At 46.8% G+C, this 20,207-nt stretch overlaps 1 protein-coding gene across 5 annotated transcripts in view; it reads right to left on the reverse strand.

Annotated features, from left to right (window-relative positions):
* Positions 1–16,958: 16,958 nt before the first annotated feature.
* Positions 16,959–20,207, reverse strand: part of CDK8 (cyclin dependent kinase 8) — a 71,464-nt gene continuing 68,215 nt past the window's right edge. For all 5 annotated transcript variants that reach the window (XM_043477756.1, XM_043477757.1, XM_043477755.1 and 2 more), the window contains one exon: positions 16,959–18,240. In XM_043477756.1, coding sequence (XP_043333691.1) covers positions 18,115–18,240 — 126 coding nt within the window. In that variant the 3' untranslated portion in view covers positions 16,959–18,114. The remainder of the gene's footprint in view (positions 18,241–20,207) is intronic.

Consider the following 20,207-nt stretch of genomic DNA (forward strand, 5'->3'; position numbering starts at 1 on the left):
GTTTGTTCTTCTTTTTCAGAACTGTTTTGACTATTCAAGGTCTTTTGCATTTCCATCCAAATTCTAGAATTTGCTTATTGATCTATTAAAAAAAAAAAACAAAAAAAAAACTTGCTGGGATTTTGGTTTCGCTATTGCATTGAATACATATGTAAGTCAATATGGGAAGAAATGACAAAACTTTAGTTGAATATGTGAACTCCTTCTACATACAAGGTGCTTAAACCAATTTGATTTTTACAGCCCTTGATAGTTTCCAAAGCCAGTTCACACACATTATCCCATTTGATCTACCAAATAACCAGAGGGAAATGTGGGCCTCACTTTGCAAATGAGAAAAATGAACCCCAGGAGACTTGACTTGGTCAACTGGTGGATAGTGGTGGCGCCAGTTGGCCTGGTGTTTCATTTCATGTCTACAGTCTATTTAATACTTGATCTTGTAAATATTGATCCGGTATATCTAAAAACGTTGGCACGTCGGCCAAGGCAAGAAGCCCTGGCAACACTGCCAATTCAGCCTCATACACTTTCACTCCCCCTTACTTGGGTAAAGAGGAAGCTGGACACCCAGTCACCCCTGCTTTCAGACCAGCCCTGGGGAGCTGGCTCCACCCTGTGAATCTCAAACACTCAGGGAGCTTTAAAAACACATGCCTCGGCCTCTCTTCAAGGTCTTAATTCAATTGTGGGGTCTAGGGCCCAAGCGTACAAAAGCTTCCCAGGTGACCCTCATATACAGCCAGGTTTGAAAACGGCAATTCTGGTGTTTCCAGGGAAAGAGAGAGCAGGAAAGTCAGAAGATTTCTGAGACTTGAGCAAAGCCTGAGGGTCAGGGGTCACCGACATAACCGCCCCTCCACTCAGAAGGGAAGGGAAATGAGAGAGCCGGACAGAGGTCTTGCCAAATTCCTGAGCAGAATCAGAACGAGATACTAAACGCATGACAACTCCCCTCAGGGACTGACCACCCCCCGCCATTCCTTTAAAAATATCCTTCACTCTCGGTGAATAATAAGAAATTCAGATCTCATGGGAATCAGATAAATTCATAACAGGAAACAGTTTGGGATTATTTTGTCCAATTTCTTATCTCTAGATCGGAAAACTGAAGTCCTCTGAGGCCGATGACTGCGTCAACACTGTTCCCCGCCCTCCACCCCCAGACGGGGCAGAGCCAGGATTGGACTCCCCTCAAGCCTCTTTCCACTGCTCTGTGCAGCCTGAGCCATTCACTCACTTGTTTATGGGGCCTACTGGGGTGAGGGGCTGATTTCTGGGGTGTTAGGACCACTGGCTGGGAAGAGTTGACTCACTGGAAAAGAACCTGATGCTGGGAAAGATTGAGGGCAGGAGGAGAAGGGGATAGAGCGTGAGATGGTTGGATGGCATCACCGATTCAATGGACATGAGTTTGGGCAAACTCCGGGAGATGGTGAAGGACAGGGAAGCCCGGCGAGCTGCAGTCCATGTGGTTGCAGAAAGTCAGATCTGACTGAGTGACTGAACAGCAACAGCAAAGGGCCACTGGCTCCCAACCTTGGTGCATCTAATCACTGGGGAAGTGAAAATAGAGATTCCTGATCGTAGCCTAGAAGCCAGCTCTTTGTGGTGGGAGGCGAGACTAGGAATCTGAGTCACACTGTTCCCCACTCTTCTTTGGCTCTCTCTGGGTCTGTTTTAAGTGTTCATGAATTCCAAGGTCTGACACTGCAGTCCTTGGCAAGCCCTGGGTTTAGTGATTACCTGTGAATTCACTTGTGGAAATATCTCTGCCACCAGGGCTTCCCTGGTGGCTCAGACAGTAAAGAGTCCACCTGCAATGCGGAAGACCTGGGTTCGATCCCTGGGATGGGAAGATATCTTGGAGAAGGGCATGGCAACCCACTCCAGTATTCTTACCTGGAGAATCCCCATGGGCAGAGAAGCCTGGCAGGCTACAGTCCATGGGGTCGCAAAGAGTCAGACATGATTGAGCGACTAAGCACACAGCACTGCCCCCACTGCCATTCCGTCGGCTCAGTCGCTCAGTCATGTCCGACTCTGCGACCCCAAGGACGGCAGCACGCCAGGCTTCCCTGTCCATCGCTGAGCTTACTCAAACTCATGTCTATCTAGTCGGTGATAGTCGAGTCACCATCTGCAGGGATCTTGGAGCCCAAAAAAATAAAGTCTGTCACTGTTTTCATTGTTTCCCCATCTATTTGCCATGAAGTGATGGGACCAGATGCCATGATTTTAGTTTTCTGAATGTTGAGTTTTAAGCCAACTTTTTCACTCTCCTCTTTCATTTTCATCAAGAGGCCATTGCCATTAGGAGTGAACAACACTAGATTTACAGCCTGATTCAACCAAGATTTTCCCCTCATTTTCACAAGAGCTAAAATACAAACTGAACATGGCAATCATTTTAAGGCCACAGAGAAACTGACCAGAGCTTTGGGCAGCCACAGAAAGGGCAGGCCCTGCCCAGCGCTGTGTATGTTTTGCAAGTTGGGCAGGCACTGCCCAGATGGTGGGCACCCCCTGCCTCCCACCCTGCAACTTCTGGGACCACCAACCCCCTTCCAGCCCCCGTGCAGGACTCCCAACTGGGGCCTGTGGGTGCTCACCCTGGGTTCAAGTCCCCACACTGCAGCTGGTCAGTGGCACCTCTCAGGTCCCCATCTGTAAAAGGGGGGCCTCACCTGTAAGAGAGGTGTCAAACTATAGCTGAGCTGTCAGGCTCAGCCATCACAGTGTCCTTGGAGCCTGCTCTTGAAGCCACCCGGCTGAAGGCCCCAGGGTCACAGAAGCAACGCATGCCTCCCTCCCCACACCAAGCCTGACGGCGGTAGGTCTGAACCCACGTTCTGCCCACAGTCTGGGGGGAGACAGGCGGGAATACGATCCATTATCATCCAGTGACCTGGTGCCGAACTAACAGGTTCGAAGATCGACGCATGAGGGATGGGCATGCTGGGCAGGGGGGCTACGTGTGATCCTGAGGGCGTGGGGGTTGAGGAGGTGCAGTCCTGGGGCTCAGGGTCCCGGCAGGCTCTGCCGGACCCAACAAGGGCGGCTGGAGAGTGTGTGTACCCGGCAGGCGGTGCTGTCATCCCCAGAAAACCAAGCAGACAAACGGTTTAGTGGTGGGGGTGTGGGGGTGCTGGCGGGAATGGGGTGAGAGATGCTGGGAACTAGGAGGTTAACCAGGGTTGAAACATCACAGGAGCTCTGACTGGGACCTGTTGGTTCAGGGATGTGGATCTTGCCCTGTGACCCCCAGAATTACAAGAAAGGGTGCTCTTGATAACCAGGTTAACCTAAGGGAAGGCCACCTACACAAGGAAAGCATCCCAAGTGGTTAAGATGGTAACTCTTCTGTTACGTATGTTTTACCACAATGAAAAGGCGCAGGAAGGAGGTGCAGTCCGAGGGAGGCGGAGGCTGGTTCCTGGGCAGGACAGAGGGGAAGACAGCTCCCTCTGGCCGGCCTGACTCACCGCTTCTCACCCTCCACACTTTCTCAGGGTCACCAGCAAAGCACCCGCAAAGAGGTGCTGCCTGGGATGTGATGGTGAAAAACCTCGGGTTCTTTGCTTGATTCTGCGAGGTTCCTAGCCTAGAGCAGAGCCTCATCTACGGCGGGGAGAGACCTGTGTGCGGCCGCAGAGTCTGGCCCTTCCGGCAGAGTCCTCACTGTCACGTCCCAGGCGGCGCCTCTGCGGGTGCTTTGCTGGTGACCCTGAGTGCGCTGGGCTTCGGGAAGAGAAAGTGAAGGGGGAGCAGCGGTGAGTCAGGCCAGCTGGAGGGAGCTGCCTTCCCCTCTCTCCTTCCCACAGACTGCACCTCCTTCCTGCGCCTTTTCATTGTGGTAAAACATACATAACAGAAAAGTTACCATCTTAACCACTCGGGATGCTTTCCTTGGGTAACCATCACCCCCTCCATCCCCAGGACTCTTGCCAAACTGTAACTCCCTCCCCCATCTCCAGCCCCTGGTGACCCCACCCTACTGTCTGTCTCTACATTTGACTTATAGCACAAGAAAGAAAGCAAATTTCCGAAAGGTTTTTATTGACAAAATTTACAACGTCCCAGGGTAACCTGGGTATGTATACCCAATATACTGAGTATAATTTCTCAGTGAATGAGGCAGAAGTGACTGGATCTGGGAGCCCAGCTCTCCACGGCCTTCGCCTTTCTCTGGTGGGGGGGCGCTCACCCCTTCACCCCAAAGGGCGAGCAGTCAAAGGGAGTTCCACTGAGGTCAGACAGGATCTCTTTGCAGTTCAAAAAGGCCAAGCGGGTTCCTTTTTTTTTCTTTTTAATTAAATCACCTGATATAGTTTTTAAAAATGAGGAATGTCAAAGCAGTGACAAAAATATTGGCATATTTTAGCATTTCACAGTTTAACAAATTAACGAGTTTGTCACGCCTGCACACATACAATGCATTTAACTGTGCCAGACACGAAATAACTACTGCATTAAAAAGAAAAAAACAAAACAAAACAGATTAATTCCTGGGGCCTGGTGGGTGTGAGGAGTGGGGATAGATGCAATTTTAAGATTGCAGGATGAGCAGTTTCTACCCTCCATCAGTTTCCTCTGGGGCTGAACTTGTGACTTTCACCGGGAGACAGCGTGGAAGGGTCTGCACCGGACGCTCCTCAGGCACCAGGGAGCCTGGGGGGTGCTGCAGGCGCCCGGGCACACCCCTGGTGAGTGAGGCCAGGAGACCAGAGGCCTGGCTTTCCAGCAGGTTCACATACGAGGGTCCCCATCTGGAAGTGTCTGGAGGCCATTGTGATCACCACATGTCAAGGCCACTTCCTCCAGGAGGTCCTGGCCCTCTTTCATCCACAGGGGTGTGGGCTGACTCTGGCCTCCACTGGATGTGGCAGGACTTGGCACAGCGAGCAGGATTCACACGGAAGCCACCGGAGGGCCGGGGGTCCGTGCGGGTCTGGCCCACACCTGGAGGACGACCTCAGGAGTCGAATCCAGCCGCTCTAGGGTTTCCCAGCCCTTCCGTGGGCCTGCTTCTCGAGTCCCCAGTGTTTAAACACAGGATGAGTTTGCATTACAAATTTTCTCATTTTAGGAAAACGAGTTATGATGACATTTCTATGAATAAGAAGTTGGTTGAGAAAAACTTAAAATATTATTCAACTTGCAACACAGACCATTTCCCCTCCTCCACCTCCAGATACACAAAGGTGTTCACCTTCATCCCGGGAACCTAACTCGATGTCCAGGTGGTCTCAAGGAGAGAATGGGGTTTCAAGAGCAGACAAAGGAGACTCGAACACCATGGTTATTGGCCATCTTCCATCTTCACCCTGGTGACTGTGTGGGAACTGGACCCTCCGAAATCCTCAGAGGGTGCGGGCATGTCGGGGCCATGGACAGAGTCATCTCTCCTGGTCAAGACTCCATCAGGACGTCTGTCCCCCTGGGCACACCTGGTTCTACTGTCCAGCTCACTGGCTGTCCTTATCTCTTGACAAAATCTAAGCTACAGCTTGAGGGAACTTGGTCCTCTGTGGGCCCTGGGGCCTGAGGCACTCTACCCGCAAGACCCGATGATGCTGTGAGAACCTTCGTCCACCCTTGTCTGTAGGTCTGTCTTCTCCAGGCTGCCCTTACCCTGGGCACTACCCCCTCACGACTGTCCCCCCTCACCCACCCTCTAATTGTTGGGGTGGACAATTAGAGCCACCCCGAGTGTCCCCATTTGCAAGTGTCCGAGCCCTTTTCTGCCTGCACATGCAGTTTCCCAGGCAGGGTTGAGCAGCCTCCTCAGTGAACAGGCTGGCTGGATACCAAAGCTTTTCAGCATTCAGGCTCACCCTCTCCCCAGCCACAGCTCACCTGGCTGTATGACCACCCTCCGAGGGCGGCTGCCTCCCGTCCTCCGGGCAGGGACACAAATCAAGTGCTTCCCGGTAGGCTGAGAAAGCGCGGGTTGTGTGTGAGGATAAGAGCATCATTGAGACGTAATCAGGGATGCAGGGGAGGCTTCGCCTGGGAGAAAGACAGACCTTTCTAACCCACCGCTGCTGTCTGGAGTGGCGGGCTCTCCCCACAAGGCTGCGATTGTACAGCTTGAGAAGAAATAAATCACTTGGAAGGGAGCGTGAGAGGGCTTTGTGACCAGAGAGCACGCTTGTGACGCACCACCAATAAATAAAATGCTACCTCTCTCTCCACATAGAGCAGGACAGTCTCATAAATGCCCAGGGGCAAGAGAGAAACACAGAAGTTAAAAGAGGGGGGAAAAATATATTCATGAGAACAAAAGCGAGTGAACATTTAATCATCTACTGACACATTTAGATTTCCAATTCGTACGTGATAAATATCAGTGAACACTTCATGTATATAACCCTGCAGAAATGAAGCACATGTGTAAATAATTAGTAAATGGAAGAGGTAGGATGGTAGGAGGGTCCCACACCCAGCTTGCTGGAGGACCGCACATGTGGCTTGCTGGTGTATCCAGAGTCCTTTCCACTGCAAATAGCCAAAAACCAACTCAGAAATGGCTTTAGGAGTACATCTGCTTACTGTTTACACGTGAACCTCTTTACGAAACAGAAACAGACGCATGAACATAGAGAACAGGCTTGTGGTTGCCCAAGGGGAGGGGGATGGAGGAGGGACGGACTGGGAGGCTGGGGTTAGCAGATGTAAGCTTTTATCTACAGGATGGATAAAAAACAAGGTCCTACTGCATAGGACAGGGAACTATATTCAGTATCCTGTGGTAAATATAATGGAAGAGAGTACTTTAAGAAGTGAGTGTATATGTATGCATAACTGAATCACGTTGCCGTACAGCAGAAATTAACACATTGAAAATCAACTATACTTCAATTAAAATATAATTCTTTTTTAAAAAGCAGGAAAACAAGAAAGAATTTCCTTGACTCAAAGGCAGCAGAATACTTTTTTTTCCAACATGAAGGAACATAACATTTTTCTAGGATCAGAGACCAAAGCGACCACACCCAGATCAAGCCCTGAGAACCTGTGTGCTGTGGGGCCTCTCGGGGCGACAGGAGCAGGGGGAATTGTGTCCCTAGTTATCTATTTTGGATGGCGTGAGGGCAAATTCTTAACTGTGCTTGGAAATGTCCAATGCTTTTAGTAGCTAGCAACAATAGAAAGATTTTTGATATCGAAGCAACATCCCCCAGGAAGAGAAAAAGCACTCAGAATCTATCTCAAATGACTGTAGAAGTGAAGACACTTGACCTCTCAGAATTTTTAGTTGTGTCTGCTGCTCCCTGCTACTTGCTGCTCCTGAGTTCTGCTCACTGTGGGGGGAAAAGTCAACCAGAAACTAGATGTCAACACTGCCGTCACAGATGAACTCGATTCACTGACAGGTAATCATCCAGTGCCCCTCTTTGCCTGCTGCCATGCGGGTCCCACCCCTCGGCGAGGCACACCAGGCTGGATTCCCGCTCCAGTGAAGCTCACAGAAGGTAGGCTGGTGATGTGGACAGAGGGGTGCTGTGAGCTCAGGAGGGAGCCCCGTTCCAGACCCTCTGGAGGCTCGGTTCACCCACGCAGATGGTACCAGGGCTCTGGGGAGGTGCCAGCCGCAGCCTGGGATTCGCCCGGCAGCCCTGGAGTTGCCGTGCATGTCTGTCACTCCCCACGCTCCCTGCTTCACATGGGGAAACCTGAGCCCCTCGCCACCCACCCCCCAACACTGCCCCAAGAGCCCGACACGGGTCAGAACACAGTTCCATGTTTCTTCCTCCAGAATGTGCCATCCCCTCAGGCACAGAGCTGATGGCCCATTTTCAGCCTGACTCTGGACCATGGGTCATCCCTCAGTATAAAACACTGTGAAAGAAATCAAGTAACAAAGGAGAGAGCTCTGGGCATCGTTTCAAGTTGGCTTGACAGTTACTGGATGAGAGGGGATGCTATGAACACATGGGCCCTGGGTGCACTTGCCCTTAAGGATGGAGAAACCAGAGCCCGAGAAAATGCCATTTGTTAATGTTTCAAAAAATTATTTCTTTAAGAACGCTTGGCTCAGCACACATGAAATCTCCTTCCGTATAAAAATGAGTAACTGGTGTGGGAGAGGGTGACGGGGCTGGTTGAGCTCTGGTTAACGTCAGTTTTCTGGCCAGTAGGGAAAGAATTGTGCTGGAGAGGAGAGCGAGGATGTGCTTTAGGGACAGGAATGCGTTGGCAGAAATAACTTTTTAAGCCAGGGCATGAAGACATTCCTGGACCAAGCACTTGACTGCCCCCACCTTGCACTAGCCTCCAAGCAGGGAGCTCTCTCAACTTTTCCTCAGGACCAGAGGTGTCCTCTGCCAACAAGACCAGCAGCTGCTTTTCTACATTAAAAGGAGGAGGAGGAAGGGAAGGAGAAGAAGAGAGCAAACAGGGGAGCAAGAGAAGAAACACTGAATTACAGAAGGCGGTGGATATTTTCATAGTGTAGACAGGGTATTTCCAGCACATCTGGGCAAGATCTTAAACTCACAGACTGGTTAATCTAAGATTCTCATGCTTCCTAGGGATGTCTTATTGCATTACTTCCAAGTTTCATCCCTTTATTTCCAATTTGTATCCTTGGGGAATGGAACAAAAAAGATTTTCTGAATCACAGGAAATGATTCCAGCTGGGTACAATTTGATATTAACCGAGGGTATCCAGGAGCCACAGATGAACTTGGCACTTTTTCGCGGATTCTAAAACAGGATTCAAAGTGGCAAACATTATTCTTCCCCCCGCTAATTCAATAAAGTGACAGAATGAGTTAAGTTATTAAAGATCTGACACCCTGCCAGGATTCCACAGTGCTGAGGTGAATTGAATTACTCTTTCTAAATAATATAGCGAGGGGAAATGAAGGCATCATTGTTACCATACCCAAGAACCAGTGAAGGAAACAAGTTAAGTTTTATGAAGAGATTCAGCCCTCAAGACTTCTGTTTTTGTAAATAAATAAATAAAACAAAACAAAACCCCCATCAATTTCATTAAACAGATTCTTTAATCCTACATTTCTTCCTGGATCCTATGACTGCCATTTAAATTGTCTCACAAGCAGGTGTGGCTTAGGAAGGACCTGTACTCTGGGGTCAGGATGCTGGTGAGAAAAATGACATTTGCCTCTGAAAAATGCAGGTGTGCCAAAGACTCAGGGAAAATGAAGCTGAAAATATGAGAAGAAAAATGAACATACTCACCCAGTCCAAACCCACGTTAAGCACATAATGTTTTTATGGGTTCTGGTAGCATATTCAGAGAATTGGTGAATTGAGTCTTCTCATATTTTATTCTCTGAATTAATTTCCACCTTCCAATGAAGGAAAATGCTTGGAAATACATTTAAGAGGGTTTATGGTGTTATATACTTAGGAAGAAAATCATGGAGGAAATTAAAGCTGAAGTATAAAGTGAGATTGTCTCTCAGTCTTATCCCTCAAAATAGAAGGAATCATCTGACAAGATTAGTTGAGGCAGGCACTGTTCTCAAATAGGGTTGTCAGACTTAACAAAGAAAAATCTGTATTCTTATTTTAACTGGGCATTTTGTATGCTCAGATAAATCTAAATTTCAGATACACAATATTTTTTTTAGTATGTTTTAAACAATATTTGGGGCATTATTACATTAAAATTTATTGGTTATCTGAAATTCAAGTTTAAGTGGACACCCTATAATTTATCTTGCAAGTCGAGTATAAAATGACCTTAAAATGATAGTTTCGGATGGTTATAGAGGTCATTTGATGGAATGATTTCTAAAAACAGAGACAAAGAAATTGAACAGGTTTAGTACTTAGTTATTATTCTTGGGGTTGTGACATACTTGATTACAGTTGTCAGGTATACATATTGTAAACAAGCCTTACATAAATCACTTATGACCCCGTGGACTGCAGCCCATCAGGCTTCTCTGTCCATGGGATTGCCCAGGCAAGATTACTGCAGTGGGTTGCCATTTCTTTCTCCAGGGGATCTTCCCAGATCAGGGATCGAATCCATGTCTCCGGCACTGGCAGGCGGATTCTTCACCACTGAGTCACCAGGGAAGCTCTAGGAAAATGTATGGACTGTCTTATCAAGGTCAAACTCACTTATATCACAATACCAATAAATCCAGTCAATCTGCCTAATGTTCTACCTGCCCAACTGTCTCCACGTGCGGACCGTGCTTCCAGCCAAGATGGAGTAATGGGACCAGATTTACCCTTCTTTACACACTCCAAAAACTGGGTAAAATACATTTAAAAGCTGGTTTTCAGACATCAGTGGACAGCACGGTACTGTTTCCCTGAGAAACGGGAGTTTAGCTGGTGTGTGAGAAGCTCCCAGTGCAGGAAAGAATCCATGTGAAGTCCAGGGGTCTTGGGGTTCTGAGCAGATAACAGCTACAGTGCATGGGAGCGGAGGAGGAGGGAATTTAAGAGCAACGGACTGCAGAGTGGGAGGGGCAAGGAGAGGCTGCTTTGGAGATCTGCATGGGGGTCCGCTCGAGCCAGCGCGGGCCTGAGAGGCCTCAACCAGCTGAGACTCGCACAGGCTGGAAATCGTCTGTATTCCCACCAGTCAGAGCGGCAGCTGGGCCTTCTGGCAGAATTCTCAGAAGGACATTTCTTTAGCTGTGGGGCCTAATTTGCTCTAGACTGAAAGGCATGCTAGACTTGATATACAAGCTTAGAAACAAGTATCAAAAAGATACAGTTAATTTAACAGTGTGCCAAAACAAAATTTAACCCTAAGCAAATATAACCCTAGCAACCAACAGAGCAAAATTCAAAATATCCAGCATCCAATGTAAAAAACTACTCGGTTGAGAAATTAAGAAGAAAATTCCATTACAGTGCACCAAAAAGAATAAAATACCTAGGAATAAAGTTAACCAAGGTAGTGAAGGATCTGTATACTGAAAACTATATACAATTTGATGAAAGAAAGTTAAGAAACAAAATAAATGGAAAGATACTCCGTGCTCATTGTTTGAAAGGATTAATATTGTTAAAATGGTCATACTACCTGAGGAATCTGCAATCCCTGTCAAAATACCAAAGGCATTTTTTCCACAGAAACAGAAAAAAATAATCCCCAAATTTGTATGGAACCATAAAAGATCCCAAATTGCCAAAGCAATCTTGAGAAAGAAGAGCAAAGCTAAAGGCATCACACATTCTGATTTTGAAATACATTGCAAAGCTACAGTAATCACAGCAATATGGTGCCGTCATGAAAACAGACATAGAGATCAATGTAATAGAGCCCAGAAATAAACCCGTGCACCATCAACCGATCTACCACGTAGGAGACCAGAATATAGAATGAACGCGGGAAGGACTGTCTCTTCAACAAATGGGGTCAGGAAAGCTGGACAGCCACATGCAAAAGAATGAAACTGGATCCCTACTGTCCACCAGACACAAACAAGTGATCCTGGTGATCATTTTTTGGATTTGACACCCACCGAAAGCAAAGACAACAAAAGAAAATGAAAGTGGAAGTATAGCACACTAGAAAGCTGAAGCCCTGATATTCTGGCCACCTGATGTGAGGAGCCGATTCATTGGAAAAGACCCTGATGCTGGGGAAGATTGAGGGCAGGAAGAGAAGGGGACAGCAGAGGATGAAATGGTTGGATGGCATCACCAACTCAATGGACATGAGTTTGAGCAAACTCCGGGAGACAGTAAAGGACAGGGAAGCCTGGTATGTTGTAGTCCATGGGGGTCGCAGAGTCAGACACAACTGAGTGACTAAACAACAAACCCTATAAGCGCCAGCTGCCCCTCCCATCCTGAGTCTGGAGGGGGTCCCAACAGAGCACCTGTCCAAAACATGGCTGCAGCCCACTGTCCCAGTGGCCGGAGGAAGCAGCAGCCCACAGGGGCACAGGGCGTCCAGTATAACTTGGTATAGTGAGAGCTTCTGACTGCTTCAGAGACAAACTGTACTTGTCTGTTTTTGCCTATGTAGAGCTCTCTTTCTGCCAATGGAGAAACTCAACTGGAAAAGCAATTACCGCTTATTAATCAAGCTGATTTTAGGGCCTATTAATTAAACCTGCATCAGTTTTTAAAATCCATTATATTGTTGAGTATGCTTTCAACAGACATCAGTAACTAGTAAAATACAAATTCTTTCTGTACTTCGTAATTTAAATGGGAAAGCACACCAAGAAATGACTTTATTGGAGAAAGTTCATTAATTTCATCTCTGGTTCCATGCCACAGGACATGTTGTATGCTCTGGACGGAGTAGACACTTCATCAGCCACGACCATCCTGGGCTCATTCCTTTCTCTGAGGACTGGAAGCTGAGATAAAGCAAATCTGACTTTGTCACACAGTTGACTATGAGCAGGGCATGGTCTCTCCAAACTTCATTTTTCCCGTTTGTAAAATGGGGAAAATGACCCTTAACTCACAAAACTTTTGTGAGTGTGTAACAGGCTTCACGTAGCACCTGGTACACGGTGGGTGTTCAGTGTTACTTTAGGGTCCAGCTGAGATAATAATCGTGCCACTTTGAAGAGTGATATAGTTTGCTTTACACGCTGCCTTCCAGCATTTCTATGACAGTGAAAGCATCGCTGTTACTATTACAATTCTTATTACTGACAGGGGCTCGGGAAAGCTGAATGACAACCAAAGCTGACATGAAGGAACCAGCAGAGCCAAGACCTAGGTCTTCTGACTGCAAGCCCTGTGTTCTGCTGCGTCACACCAACCCTCGCCCCCCAGGACACCCCACCCACATGCTGCTTCCTCTCCTTAAGACAGTTCCAGTTCTCGACCCTCCATGCAGCCACTAATGGCTCCCGCTGCTGTGTATTCTGACTCCTCGACTAAGGTAAGTTCCCTGAGGATTTGACAATGGCAACCATGGCCTGTTTCATTCGTTTGGCTCCAAGTCCTCCCAGGCTACCAAATGTTCAGTAAATGTCTAATGAGTTCCGTACTTCTGATCCCTCAAAGAACATCTGGGTTATGAGAAAGCACACAGCTCTCCCCACATGAGAGGAAGACTATTAACTGTTCAGTAACATTTTTTAGTGTTTTGGCCGCGCTGTGCGGCATGTGGGATCTTGGTTCCCTGACCAGGGATGGAACCTGCGCCCCTGCATTGCAAGTGTAGAGTCTTAACCACTGGACCTCCAGGGAAGTCCTGTTCAGTAATATTTCAGAAAAGTTGGAGCCCTAGTCTTTGCAGACTTAAAAAAGAAAACTTTTATAATGAAAATTGAATTCAGGGGGATCTTTATATAATTTTGGCCCTGGAATCGTTGATGCACTAATGCCACGTCTGCTCATTTAAACACTCTACTCTGCTTCATGAGGTGAGGAAATGACTGGTCATGAAAGGACTTCAAGTTTAACTTACCTGTGAGAACTAGGTCATATTATGTCTTAAGAAAAAAATCTTATTTCCATATGGAGAGGACACTAACAATAATTAACATTTAATGTATGCTTATAAATTTGGTACGTGTTAAAAGGTTTACAAATACTGGGTTTTAAGTTTAAGGTGCAATTGATATACAAATCACCAATTTAAACTGTATTTTGATGCGTTTTGAAAAATGTATAATGTGTACACAGAATCACCATACAATCAAGATTCTACCAAATGCTCACTTTTATTGCTGAATATTTTACTTCACTGAATTTATCTTGTTTTGCTTGTTTAGTCACTAAGTCGTGTCTGACTCTTTGTGACCTCATGGACTGCAGCACACCAGGCTTCCCATCCTTCACTATCTCCTGGAGTTTACTCAAATTCATGTCTATTGAGTTGGTGATGTTACCTAACCATTTTATCCTCTGTCATCCTGTTCTCTTGCCTTCAATCTTTCCCAGCATCAGGGTCTTTTCCAATGAGTCAGTTCTTTGCATGAGGTGGCCAAAGTATTAGAGCTTCAGCATCAGTCCTTCCAATGAATATTCAGGGTTGATTTTCTTTAGGATTGGCTGTTTTTTTCTCCTTGGTGTCCAAGGGACTCTCAAGGGTTCTCCAGCACTACAATTCAAAAGCATCAATTCTTCTGTACTCAGCCTTCTTTATGGTCCACCACTCACATCCGTACACAACTACTGGCAAAACCACAGCTTTCATTGTGGATCTTTGCCAGCAAAGTGATCTCTTTGTTTCTGAAAACACTGTCTAGGTCATTCATAGTTTTCCTTCCAAGGAGGAAGTGTCTTTTAATTTCATGGCTGCAGTCACTGTCTGCAGTGATTTTGGAGCCCAAGAAAATAAAATTTGTCACTGTTTACACTTTTCCCCCATTTATTTATCTATTTCTCTATAAACAGACATCCATTTGTGGGCTATAATATAAAGGTGTTTTGAACATGTATCTACAGGCTACTGTGTGGACATGCTTTGATTTCTGTTGGTTAAATAACTAAAGTGCAACTCCAAGATCATATGGTAAGTATACGATTAACTTTATAAGGAACCATCGAATTGTTTTCCAAAGTGACTGTTCTAGTTTATATTCCCACCAGTAATGTATGAGAATTCCAGTTGTTTCTTATCCTTGCCAACACTAGATTTGTTGGTCTTTTTTTTTTTTCCCTTCTATTTATTTTTTTTTTAAGGAAAAATTTATAACTACTAAGATTCACCTGCTCAGTTCTGCAGGTTTTCACGTTCACTTGTGCTGCAGAAATCAGGACACAGAAGAGTTTCATCACCCAAAGCAACCCCCACATGTCCTTTTGTGGTCAACCCCGATCTCGCCTGGTGGTCCAGGGGTTAAGACTCGCGCTTCCAAGGCAGGGACCGTGGGTTCAATCCCTGGTTGGGGAACTGAGATCCCACAGGTGGCAGCCAAAAGTTGGAAGAAAAAAACCCCCCAAAACAAACCCCTTTCTCTCTTGCCCCTGGCAACCACGGTTTTGTTTTCTGACCTCGTGCTTCTGCCTCTTCCAGTATGTCATACAGGCGGGCTCATGGGCATCCAATCAAAAGACTGTACACTTCAATTTTACAGTGTGTGTGTTCATTATACTTCTATTGAAAAGCAAAAGCTGTCTTTGTAGAGTTTATGTTTGAGGAGTAGAATAAGCACGACACAAGTATGTGTTGGTGATGGTAAGTGTGATGCAGGAAAACAAAGCCACGCCAAGGGGTCGGGATGCTGGCTGGTGGGGAAGGCAGGGACAGGCTGTTTTATACAGAGAGCAAGTGGGCGGTGAGGGGAGAGGGGAGCCTCTGATAAGGTACAATTCGAGCTGACCTCAGAGAGGTGAGGGAGAAAGCCAAAAAGCTGGGGGAAGACAGATGCAGTGGAACAGAAAGTGTCAAAGTCTCGAGACGACACCCGTGAGGCAGGCTCCAGGGACAGCTGGACCTGGACCACACTGGAGCTGGAGGATCACACTGGAGCTGGAGGAGGTGGGTGATGGGGCAGGGGACACGCGGGAGGACGTGCGGGGCCTGGTGGGGACAGTTAGGGGTCTGGCCGTCTGGAGGGGGTGAGCAGAGAAGACTGGGGGTGCAGGGAAGGGGAGGAGGTGTTGGCTGGGAGTCCCTGCAGGAAAAGTCGCATGTGGGGTGGACAGGGCTAAGAAGCGGGTGCGCGTGTGTATGAAGATGTGCCAAGGCTGCCGTGTGGCCCAGACAACTGGGCGGGAGGATCCCGGTCAGGCGGAGGTACAGGCGGGTCAGTGGAGGTGGGAGTCTGCACTTGGATGTGCTCAGTCCAGAGGGAACCTAGTAACAGCTCAGATGTGCCAGTGAGGTCCAGGGTGGAAATCTGGGCATCGCAGCCAGGGAGCAAGTGTGAAGAGGGGAGGCCTGGGATGGAGGGGTAAGGGACAGAAAACAGCTATGTGTCAGAGGTGCTGTACAGAGACATGGGGCCAGGGGGCCAGCCAGAGAACTGCGGCGGGCATGTGTGTCACCTGTCACAGACGCAACCAAGTACAAAAACCTGCAGCCTGGGGAGGACACCGGCAAGCCTGGGCAGCACCACCCGGAGAACCGAGGCTGATAAAGGAATAAAGGCATCCGAGACCCGTGTCCACGGAGTTTCCAGCACCCAGAAAGGAACTTGTTGCCGTGGGTTTGGCTTTTTGAAGTTCATGCAGAAGGAAAAGACAGTGGTGCAGCCTTCTCTCCGAGTCACTGAGCCGCTACATTCGCTCAGGCTTTACAGCAGTCTGGGGGCATTCTTCTTCCTGGGCAACCCTCAACAAGGGCATCAGAGCCAACCGCGGACCCGGTTAAAATCAAAGACTCCATGTTCCACCCAAGCCTACCCAATCAACCTCAGGTACCAGCCCTAAGACAGAAAGCTCTAGACGATTCTCGCGTGCATGAGTTTGAAAAGCATGGCACTGAGGGCAGGGAGAAAAAAACAGAAGACAATCAGAGAGGAAGGGAAATTCTGGTAAAAGGTCTATGGAGCTGACCCAGAGGTGGGGGCCCTGCTCTCAGATCTGTCCCTTGTGTGAGTGAAGAACTAACACGGAAACACAAACTCAGCTTCCAAAAATTATCCTTCCCGTGAGGGTCAAGGCCACTCAGGATCCCTCAGTTCTTAAAATGTTCTAGAATGTATTTCAATGCATTGAGTTTTAAAGAAAAGAATATGTTAGTTTTTTAATCTTCTGTATTTTGTGAAGGAGGTACTCCCTCTCAAATAATTATTTGGGATAAAACAAAATGGGCTCAGCATAACACAGATTTTGGCATTATTCTAGAAAGGGAAGGCTCATGATAATGTCTTTCAGTTAGAAAAGTGTCTTTCTCATCTTATATTATTGCACTAAGTGTAACAGAGAAATGAATTTGTATCTAAACCTTAGGCCACCACTTCATTGTGGAGGCAGAAGATACAGATACTATCAATGAAAACACCTGAAAAGGTTTCCTCAGAGGCCACTTGTTAGGGTACATTTTTAAAATAAAACACCTGTGTGTACATAAAAATACAGTTGACTCCATATTTTGATTTATGAAAAATAAATTTATTACATAACACCTTGTTTTTAACAATGTTCAATTTTTTAAATTCAGAATACTTGTGTCATTCATGTAAAATAGTTTGATACAGTACATTGTATGTTATAGGTTTTCTTTTTTCCTCAAAAATTCTAAGGCTCTCCTACTCCTTCTCCTTTGCTGAAGTAAGGGCACCCTAAACAACGTGCGAACAAGTTTTAAAAAAAGTAAATGAACTGAACAAAATTTTAGTAGCACTACACCAACCAGCTTTAAAATCAGGACAAAATATCTGAATCGGATGCCGCACCTTTTTAAGGAAGTTATCATTCATGCTTTTTTCATCTTAAAGCATGCTCACAAATCAGCAACACCAACAGGAAAAATAAAACACTGTCTATGACAATCATTTTAGTTTGTTTGCTGAACCAAACAGGTTTATATCAATGACAACATATTTAATTACTATCAATAGCAGCTTTAATACCAGTCAAGTCATAGATTGAAAATAAAAACAAACTCAGAAGTTGGAAATTAATCTTTGGGACTTTTTGAAACCTTCCTGGAAAAACTATGTGGCTTCTTGTACTTTCCAAAACAATCCAAGCAATATTCTTGGTCAAAGAACACTGATTAATGTAGAAAATAATCAACCCACTGATAAGACATTGAAATGAAAGGTGTACCGAAATAATCTCACGTTGAGTCTTGGTTACTTCGTTGAGTTAATGTATACTGCGTGTTTCAAGTACCAGTTAAACTTCTGTGTGTGTGTGTACTATTGGTCAGATAATGTTGTTACACTGGAAGAATTCACCACATACGACGACAAATGCTTGCCCCTAGCACGTTTCACAGCTTCAACTGCTACAGACTGTCACTGAAAAAAATGCATTGGTCAGTCTGAACCATGTCAAGTAAACTATGGAAGTAGCAAACCCACAACACAAACTGTGCTAGCACTTTCTTCTCAAGCCTAACTCCAGACAGCAACAACGTGGAAGCCACTACCCCAATCTGTGAAAAGCGGTGGAACTCGGCTACCGGACATCTGACTACGTGGCTGCACAGTACATTCTCATCGCCCATCCCAGGCTCCCGCTGAGAGCGGCAGGCGGCCTGCGGCACAGCGGCAGTGCATGGGCAGTGTCCGACGCAGCTCAGTACCGATGTGTCTGGTGGGAGTACTGTGGAGGCTGCTGGGAGGTAGTTGAGTACCCCATGCTGCTCTGCGGCTGTGATGTGCTTGGTCCGGGGTTGGGATAGGCAGCATGCGGATTGGAACGCTGGAAAAGCAGAAGAGGAGACATGACTCGGTGTTGCTGTGGGCTGGCTGCATCCCAGGCCAGCAAGGCTTCTGTGTGTTTGAAATGTCACTTATTTTATGGCAGTAAGAACTTTAAAGGTCCTGTGCTAGGTACTGGCTTTAGAATTAAAACAACAAAACCCTTAAAATCTTTTAGGGTTAGCCTTTCTTTATGAAGGTCAGAAGTACTGCTGATAAATAACACTAAAGTGAGTCTTACTCCTGTGCTGCGTGGTTCATTCTATTAACAGGAACGCCCTTTCATGCTCTCTCGTATCTACCTGATAAATAATTTGTCTGGGACACTTACTCTTGAACTCAATGATGTATACATAGAAGAAATTCAAAGCTAATCTACATACTTGTGTTTTCAATAGAAAACTCTCAACACCCATGCATGACTGAAGAATAAAAAATGAACATGACAAGAAAGGAAACTAGAGAATTACTTCTTCAGCATTAGATATCTTTATGCCCTATAAATTAGTGAACCTTGTTTTTCAGCTACAAGCAATATACGAAGGCAAAGCTACAGTTACTGAAATACAGGAAGAGTGGTATTCTCAATTCTAGAGGCAGCAGAAGAGGCAGAGTTCAAACACCTCTAGTTCCAATAGGTATATTCTCAGCCCTGCACGTCTCTCTCATGCTATTGGCTCCCCAAAACACACACTATGGAAGATTAACAATAATTTAATACTTTCCTCTTTCAGAGATATCTAATAAATCATATAACTCGAAATTCTGCCAACCCTAGCAAAAATAACATTTTAAAGAGAGTGGACAGGTAAAACTAGTCAGAAATACTAGTTTTGAAATCACTCATAAAAACCACCACAATTATGTCAACAGACAGACACACAGGAGCATTTCCTTGGTTTCAGTGGCAAAGGTTAGAGACCCCCCCCACCCCCCGCTTCCTACTCAGGATGCACACCTTGTGTGCAAACACACCTGTGTGCCGGAGATGCGCTCGTCTCCCAGGTGGGGAGGGGAGCAGCAACCATGAGCTCACAAGATGCCTGCCTTGGAGACCCCTGCTCACTGAGCTCACTGCAGGAAAGTCACCGCTCAGCAAACAGGGATCCCCAGGGCTTGCTAGGCTGCACCCCCCATGAACCACGTGAAGAGCTCCGATCTAATTCCTGACGTGTAGCCGCAGGCTCTGGGAGCCTTATCCATTTATTACAATCTCTCTCTTTCAGTAGGTAAATAATTCTCATGGGTCAAGTTTTCAGTACACTTCCACCCTGAATCCAGACCAGATGGGAACAGGATCAGAACAAGGAATACAGTTTTCAAAAATGGGTCTGTCTGCTGTTGTCACTGCAGAGGACGCAGAGAACCGCCTAGCAGGTCTGAGTCTGCGTCCTGAGTGCACCCCGGCCCAAGGGGTAAGCGAGGGAACGGGCTCAACCTCCACGAGCCCCAGTTTCCTGCCAGTAACGCTTACCTCACAGCTACCATACTGCTTGGAGGAAGGAAGGTCTGTCCCACACGGACAGAAAAGCTGCACACCTGTCTCGACAAGCCCTTCCTATGACCGCGTCACCTCCTCAGCACCACCACCGACACTTAGCAAGTACTCACTGTGCACTGTGAACACTACTAAGAGTTTTAAGGATGATAATAATAATGAACACAGTGACTGGTGTCATCTATCAAACGACTGTTGGTCCGGCCGGCCACTACCATTAGCTCACACTGTCTCATCTCATCCTGACTACAGCCTCACACTAACCACCACCCACACCCAACAAATGAAGACACCGAGAAGATCTGAACCACCCCCCTGAGGCTGGATGGGGTTGCAGAAATGAGACCCACCACTTCCTGAGCACCCCCATGAACCAGATGCTGAGGGTCACCACAGCCGCCCCCGCAGCAGCGGCAGGATAGGTGCGCCCGGCTCATGATACAGACGAGAAACTAAAGCCGTGTCCAGGG

Source organism: Cervus canadensis, chromosome 9 (assembly GCF_019320065.1).
Source record: "Cervus canadensis isolate Bull #8, Minnesota chromosome 9, ASM1932006v1, whole genome shotgun sequence".
In the NCBI taxonomy this organism is placed as follows: domain Eukaryota; kingdom Metazoa; phylum Chordata; class Mammalia; order Artiodactyla; family Cervidae; genus Cervus; species Cervus canadensis.